The sequence below is a fragment of the Ciconia boyciana genome, chromosome 6 (genome assembly GCF_034638445.1).
Source record: "Ciconia boyciana chromosome 6, ASM3463844v1, whole genome shotgun sequence".
NCBI lineage: Eukaryota > Metazoa > Chordata > Aves > Ciconiiformes > Ciconiidae > Ciconia > Ciconia boyciana.
In genome coordinates, this window is record NC_132939.1 from 870,460 (window position 1) to 878,260 (window position 7,801).

Sequence of the window (7,801 nt, forward strand, 5' to 3'; positions counted from 1 at the left end):
GAATGCACGAGTCTCCTTTCACAGGAGGATCACCTTAACCAGACTTTTTCATGAGCAAGTAAACCAATCTCAGGTATAACAGATGAACTATGAGAAATAACCCAGGAAATGAATAAAAAAAAAAATCACGACAGGTTGTAATTGCCTATTTTTAGTTCTTTGTGCGGGGCAAGAATACGCTGTTTTATGTTTGTATGTAAATAAACCATGTGACTGTAATGAACTTCTAAAGCAGAGGGATAACATAGAAATTAGCACGGCATAAATGCATGCCTGTATAAATAGGGAACTCTTTGCCATTGCATCCTGTAACAGTGAGTTACAACAATTTAGGAAGCTGGTAATTGGCTTTGGAAAACGTTGCTTGCTTGCTGTTGGGTCTTTTTTCCTTTCAGCAAAGCGAGATGCCAGGGAACTGGGCAGGGCGGGTACGCAGGACAGGGTGGAAGGCAATACACCGAGCGGCGACAGACAGTTCTCTTCCGATGCTGGATCGTTAAATCCCCGAGAAAAAGGATTTCATGCCCCTGTCCTCTCTCCAGCACAAAACCTCACATTGTTAAATCTATGTATTCCTCATAATATATATAATAACATAATACAATATAGAAACGTACTCCTGCCTGGAGCTAGGCACAACTGTGGCCAGCAAGCAGCCCAGGACTGAACGTGCACCGAGCGCGACTCTGCCTGCAAATCAACCACGTCACGAGCCAGGTATTTGGCAACATGAACTTGGGGAACTTGACTTTACGAGGGAGATTTTTCCCTGCCAGACTCTTCATCCGCTGCCTTCTCTGATCACTGCGTTTCCTAAACAAGTGATGAAAGCACCTGTAAAACACCTTGGAAGTTTCCCTGCAATTCGCAGCCAAGCACTCGGATAAAATCAACGGTTCAGGTGCCTCCGTCACCTCAGGGTGATGCAAATGGCCATGAGGTGGAAAGGGCTGATTTCTTCTCCGGTAGAAAAATATTAGCAGAGGGCAGTTTCAGCATCTGTGGGACTAAAGGGACCTCTGTGCAAAAAGCGTCGCTCCACATCGCAGCGGGCAAGGGCACGCGGCTCCGGACATTGTGCAGGTGCTGATTCAAGGGAAAGAGAAATCATTCGGTCCCATTCATCACCAGCACTCACGCAACGAGAGTAAAGCACTCGATTCCTGTCCGCAACACCGCGTTAAAATCACAAGAGCTGTGAGCAATGAAAGGATGCAGTGAAATAAATTCTCCTCCCAACTTTGGTGGAAATGGATTAGCAGGTCCAAGAGTTACCAGGGAAGGAGGAATAAACACATGCAGATAAATGGCAAAAATCATGAGCACATGAAACGCTTCTTTTTTTGTTTGGTTGGTTTTAGGTAAGCAGGCTAAGAAGGGACTAATCACAAATTAAAATAAAATAACATTGTGGTAATTTAGAGGGAATTGGAAGTTCTCCATATAACGAGGTGGAATTAAACTGCTGGAGTGTCTCCACACATCGAGGCGTGCTTCCACACGGAAAATACGAGAACGGCAGGGTCAGGGCCAGGATTTATCGACACAGAACTAGAAAAAGCAAGCGAGGGAAACGCAGTGACAAAACCCCAATGCCAAAACCTCGGGTTGTTTGGGGCATTCAGTACAGTGCTGAGGCTTAATAAAATGCAGTAATTCAAAAGAGAAAAGATCACCTTTTTCTTCTGCTGGGTGACTGTGAGCGTGGAGACGGAAAGGTGGAAAAAGGAGTTGCCAAACTGGAACGGATCAGAAAGCAGAAACGTTAAACAGTTTGATTGAACCAAAACAGTTTATAACTTTATGGTTTCCTCCTCGTTTGTACTTGAGCTGCTGTGAAATCCCCTCCTCCCGGCTTTCGTAGCCGTTACCCCTCGCCCCGCTCTCCAGGTCCCTGCAGAGGAGGGCTGGATGGATCCTGCTCGGCGTCCCTCACCTCCAGCGGCCGCTGTCAGCTGTGGAATTTGCTCCTGATTTATTCCACACCAGAGAATCACCTGACAAAAGAAAGAAATGATCCAGCTGCTGAAGGAGATTACTTTTTTTTTTCCCCTTCCTCTTTGGCCAAAAGCTTTCTCAGGAAATTGTATTATTGGCCGTGGACAAAATGAAGTACCGCTAATGGAAACCTAATTGATTTTTCATATTTGCTGACTTGCAGCAAAGAGATAAGAAAATCAAAGATAGTCCGTAACCTTGATCAAGTAAGAGAAATAAGGTTTAGAGGTACATGACAAAATGCCCCCGCGTCAGCTTTTGGGAGACTTTTCCACACTCCCTACATTTTTGCCAGGTATGGGACAAACTTCTGCCCAAGCTACGAGGTTTTGCAGGGTTTGCCTGCATTAAAACCCTCCTTTCGGGAGGGTACCAGGAGGTGGGAGGCCACTTGCTTTTATTTAAAGGGAAAAGGGTGATCGATGATATCCAGTAAAGGAGTAAGAGACAGTCAAAGAAAAGCAAAATCCTTCTGTGTGCAATAAATTAGATGAAGGAGACAGGTGACAAAAAATTTAATATAAAGAACAGAAGCTGCAGCACATAAACAAGCAGCACAAACCTTTAAAACTACTGAGAAATAAACATTTAATTAAAAACCCAATCGTTAAACAAGTAGGAAACATTCCCTCAGCTTCACAAAAGCAGACAAGGACAGAAAGTCTAACCAGCTTATTCCTAGTTAGAGAGACCTGGAGGTCAGGCTTAATTAAAACTCAGACCGCCCCGCCATTGGCATCTGTTTTACAACACAAAATCAGATTCCCTGCTGGTATCTGGTGCCTTTGGCTGGAGAACAAGACAGATCTCCAGCTCTTCCAGCACCGGGCACCAAACATTCCTGCGTTGTCACCAAAATCGCTGGGGACAGAGAGAAATTTTGCAGGTTTCAGACTGGGCACAAGGAGAGCAAAGCCAATTTCTAACCCATTTTTGTACAGGAGAGGTGGCTGCAGAGGCGAGGACGCAGCCAGGAGCTGAAGTCCACAAACGCACCAGTCATTGCTCTCGTGCCCCGCCACGATCCCACTAGCAAAGGTAAAAATCACTCAGCTCAAGCTGTGCTTGGCTACTGACTTCAGCAGCGGGAGACGGTGATTTCGCCGGGAGAGTTTCTAGATAAGGGCAATCTATTAAGTTACTTAAGTCGTGCCCTTGTTAAAGGCGAAGCCGCTGCCCGAGCGTTCACACAGCGTTCAGGGAGTCGCGCACTCACCACCCGAGACGGGAACTGCGAGGGACGGAGTCCTCGCACCGGCAGCTCCCTTGAGCCGGCGGGTGCCCGGTTCGACTCCCGGCTCACACACACGCTCACCCTCGGGCGCTCTCTCTCCCCTCAGGCTCGTCCCGAGGTTTCCCGAAGCAGAGCCTCCGATGCGACGCATGCCAGACGAAGTTATTGAGGGGTTCAGCGGTAAAGAACGGCTCGAGCTGGCTGCCTCCGGGACCCCAACAAAGCAACCCCTGGGCAGTTACGCCCTTACCATCTAAGCTCCCCTCCCCACACGCGGCGGCTCGGCCCGAGAGCCATATTTGGGTCTGGGGTCTTCTCCCTCCCCCTTGGATCCTGTCTCCGTCCCAGGCGGGCCGCTCCTTCTCTTATTTCAACGGATGCAGCTTCTGCTGACGGCGGCGGCCTCCCTGCCTCGCGCCCATTTGGGGGCCTTCCTTCACATCCTTCACGTCGCCAAGGAAAAGTTCAGTGCACGGTCAGCGAATCTGGGTGAAAGTTCACAGCTTGCGGCCCAAGGCTTCGGCAAGCCTTGCTGCTAATGCCCCGCATCGATTCCGTTGGAGCTAGAAAGGGACTACTACAACACCCTAGGCAGGATTTTTTTCATCCCACCGCTTATGAGTTTGCTCGGATGTGGCTCCACGCCCTTCTTTCAGACAATTTCACCAATCCTAAAGAAAGGACCTTAATTTTCCTTCCTCCTTTTTAAGACATTAATCCCAGGAAACCACCAGCTCCCCGCAGTATCTGTAACCCATCCCTGCTGCTTCGTATCAACTCCACAGCAGTTAGGCGCCTATTTTGCTGCTGACTACTGTTTTTCATCCAATTGCCCGGGTCACGTAATCGTCTCGTCGTTCGGCTCGGATGCGTTTCTTTCTCCACTTGTTACCGCCGCTCCGGCACTTAAAACACAGATTAATCAAGGCAGGAACTGCCTATTCATCGTACTTGCACACCGTGGCTTAGCACGAGGGGCAGAAGGCCTCTCCAAGAATGCAAATAAACACTAACGTCGAAGGAAAAGCACTAAGCAACAGACTAATTCATAGGAAAACTTTATTAGAAACGAGGACACAGCCTCCCAGGAACAACATTCTACATGATCTCCCACACTTTTACAATCGCACGGCCATAATTAAAGGCAAGTAGCTACAAAAACGGTGCGCACATCTAGAAAAGAAGGGAGGACTAATCCTCAAATGGCCGTTGTTTCAAACACGGCCAGAGAAAGTGTTTTTCCACGGTGGTTGGCACGCACGTGGGCATGCAGACGCCCACCGAGGCTGCGAGCTGGCACGCTGCGGGTGGGGTTTTTTGTCGCTGTCTGTCCTGAGAGCCAGGCCAGTTTCTGATCCTCCCAGAAGTCTGTATTGCTTTAATTCAAGGGAGAGAAGAGAGCAAATCGCTATGGCTTGATATTGCATCTGATAACATTACGCTGGGTAAACAGTTGGTACTTCCAAATCTTAAAATGGCACAAAAATGAATATTATCTTATCACTAGTTTTATTTCCATAGTAAATAATAATAATAATAATAATAAATAATAATAAAAAAAGACCAAGATACTACTGTCACAGAAAAAAAGACCAGCCTCTTTTAACCACCATCTACAGATGAGAAAATAAAGGACAAATAGGACCTAGTTTCTAAAAGCCTTTTCTTCTACTCATACCCAAAAAACTACCTCCTGTCTAATCCAGGACCAGTTTTAACAGCGCTAATTTTTAGTGCATCAACTACTATATTATTATTAGCGCATCAACCACGATATTATGATTGCAACTCAGCCGCATACTATTTAGTACAAAATACAAAAAAGGAGGAAAAAATACTTAAAATATATCCATTTCTCAGTTTCCTTACAGATGTTCTCTTGTGTCGTGCCACAAAAAAGAATTTAGAGCAAAACAGATATACAAAAGCTACTGTGCTCAAGTCAGCGGCATATGTACACATTAAAGTCAGAACCATACAAAAAGTATTCTAGTAGCAAAGGCAATATATAAAATTTTATATAAACAGTGTTTGAAAGGTATAAAGTTAGGAAAGAATGCATAGAAGAGCGTGTTTCACAGGCCCTGCAGCAACGTGTTATTCGCAGCAGTGGCTGCATTAGCAAATCCTTGCAGCGTAGGCAGAATTTACACCAGATCCCAAAACGAACAACTCATTGCCTGCAGAATTCGCTGGTTATGTTGGGAAGGGGGTAGGCAAAGAGGGAAAAATCCAGGATATATTTTGTTAACAGCTCTTTTATCAGCCGGCGTTGGGTGTTGCACAGGTAGTAATGGAGTGTTTCTGCTGTCACAGGCTTGTACCACGACTGCCGTTCGGGGAAGCGGATGAAGGAGGGCGACTGGACTCGCTCCAGGACGTAGTCGGCATCCGCGTTCAGCCGCTCGTAGGAGCCGATGAAGTCGTACCTGACAGCGCAGGGCTGGCACAGGTTGTAGATGGGCATCCAGTGCTCGTTCATCCTCTCCACCTCCTCGTCCAGCAGGTACCGGAGAAACTCGGAGAAGGTCACGTCGTCGCCCGCCGAATTCCCCCCGTTCTTCCGATACCGCCTGACGATCTCCACCCCGTACCTCTGCTGGTACTCCTTGATCTCCCCGAATTTATTCCTGTAGGCCGACAGCAGCCTCTCCATGGGGTTTCGCACGAAGATGAACTTGTAGTAGTTCTTCAGGCGGTAGCTGATCTCGTCCGGCTTCATGTCGCCCAGGAACACCAGGTCGCTCTTGTGGTCCATCTTCAGCTTGACGTCGACGCTCTCCAGCGCCCCGTCCAGCACCTTCAGGATGCGCTTCCAGTTGGAGCAGGCCACCTTGGGCACGTAGCAGTACAAGAAGCGGTACTTGTCGCTGACCAGGAGGTGCCGGAGGACCGTCCGTCGCTGCCCGGCCGGCAGCTCCCACACGCTGCGGGGCATGGCCCGCTGCCCGCAGACGGCGCGGATGGTGCGGTTGCGGATGTCCCGCAGCACCTCGTAGTCCAGGTCGCCGGCGGCCTCCCCACCGCCCCCGCCTCGGCCCCGCCGGGAGAGCTCCCCCGCCGCCGGGTGCAGCGGCGGCGGCTTCACCTCGGCCAGGATGCCCTTCTCGATCATCAGGAGCAGCCCGCTGGAGGCCAGGATCACGCCGAACATCAGCATGGAAGGCAGCAGCACGGTGCCGCCGCCGGCGCCCCGCGGGCGGGACCGGCTGCGGCCCGAGGCGGCCGCCCGCCGCACCTCCCCGGGGAAGGGGGGACGGGGGAACATGGCCTCGGAGGGGTCGGGCCGCCGCCGCCTCAGCCGCCGCGCCGCATGCCGGGAGCGGAGGGCGGGGGCTGGCTGCCGGCTCCCCGCCCGGCCGCCGCCGCCGTGAGGGGGGCGCGGAGCCGGGAGCGAGGCGGGGCAGCGGCCCGCGGTGACGGCCCCGGAGGGCGGGCCGGGGCAGGCGGCGGCCCCGCCCGGGCTCGCTGCCCTGCGGGGAAGGGCCGGCGGCGGGCGGGGAAGGGGCGAGGAAGGGGAAGGGGCCGGGGCCGGGGCCGCGAAGGGGGGGGCGCGGGGGCTTCCCGCGCCTCGCCCGCGGGCCCGGGCGGCTTCGTGAGGGAAGCGAGGCCGAAGCCGCCCGCGGCCGCCGCGTTTGCAGTCAGCGCTCCGGGGCCGTTAACCGCCCGGCAGTGCCCTTCCAGTCAGGCCTTTAACAGGTGTCCCAGTATGGCCGAGTGACAGCCCAGGCTCCCCAAAATACAGTTTAAATGCTGGGGCCAACTGTAGGAGGTTCAACAAGGCTCAGTGCAAGGTCCTGCACCTGGGCCACAGCAACCCCATGCAACGCTCCAGGCTTGGGGAAGAGCGGCTGGAAAGCTGCCTGGTGGAAAAGGACCTGGGGGTGTGGGTCGACAGCCGGCTGAGTATGAGCCAGCGGTGTGCCCAGGTGGCCAAGAAGGCCAATGGCATCCTGGCTTGTGTCAGGAATAGCGTGGCCAGCAGGAGTAGGGCAGTGATCGTGCCCCTGTACTCGGCACCGGTGAGGCCGCAGCTCAAATGCTGTGTCCAGTGTTGGGCCCCTCACTCCAAGAGAGACATTGAGGGGCTGGAGCGTGTCCAGAGAAGGGCAACGGAGCTGGGGAAGGGTCTGGAGCACAAGGCTGATGGGGAGCGGCTGAGGGACCTGGGGTTGTTCAGCCTGGAGAAAAGGAGGCTGAGGGGAGACCTCATCGCTCTCTGCAACGCCCTGAAAGGACGGTGTGGAGAGGTGGGGTCGGTCTCTTCTCCCAGGTAACAAGTGATAGGACGAGAGGAAATGGCCTCAAGTTGCACCAGGGGAGGTTTAGACTGGATATTAGGAAATTTTACTTCACTGGAAGGGTTATCAAGCATTGGACCAGGCTGCCCAGGGAGGTGGTGGAGTCGCCATCCCTGGAGGTGTTTAAAAGAGGTTTGGATGAGGTGCTTAGGGCCATGGTGTAGTGGTGGGCTTGGCAGTGTTAGGTTTATGGTTGGACTCCATGATCTTAAAGGTCTTTTCCAACCTATACGATTCTGTGATTCTGTGATTAAAATAAAAGCCTCCA

General features: G+C 52.0%; 1 protein-coding gene across 1 annotated transcript; it reads right to left on the reverse strand.

Annotated features, from left to right (window-relative positions):
• Positions 1 to 4,280: 4,280 nt before the first annotated feature.
• CHST14 (carbohydrate sulfotransferase 14) lies at positions 4,281 to 6,590 on the reverse strand. The gene has a single exon (XM_072865375.1). The coding sequence runs from the start codon at positions 6,498 to 6,500 to the stop codon at positions 5,406 to 5,408; it is 1,095 nt and encodes a 364-aa protein (XP_072721476.1). The 5' UTR covers positions 6,501 to 6,590; the 3' UTR covers positions 4,281 to 5,405.
• Positions 6,591 to 7,801: the final 1,211 nt, after the last annotated feature.

Bases quoted from the DNA above. Each gene is read 5' to 3' on its own strand.
- CHST14 (XM_072865375.1), bottom strand. From the start codon at position 6,500: ATGTTCCCCCGTCCCCCCTTCCCCGGGGAGGTGCGGCGGGCGGCCGCC.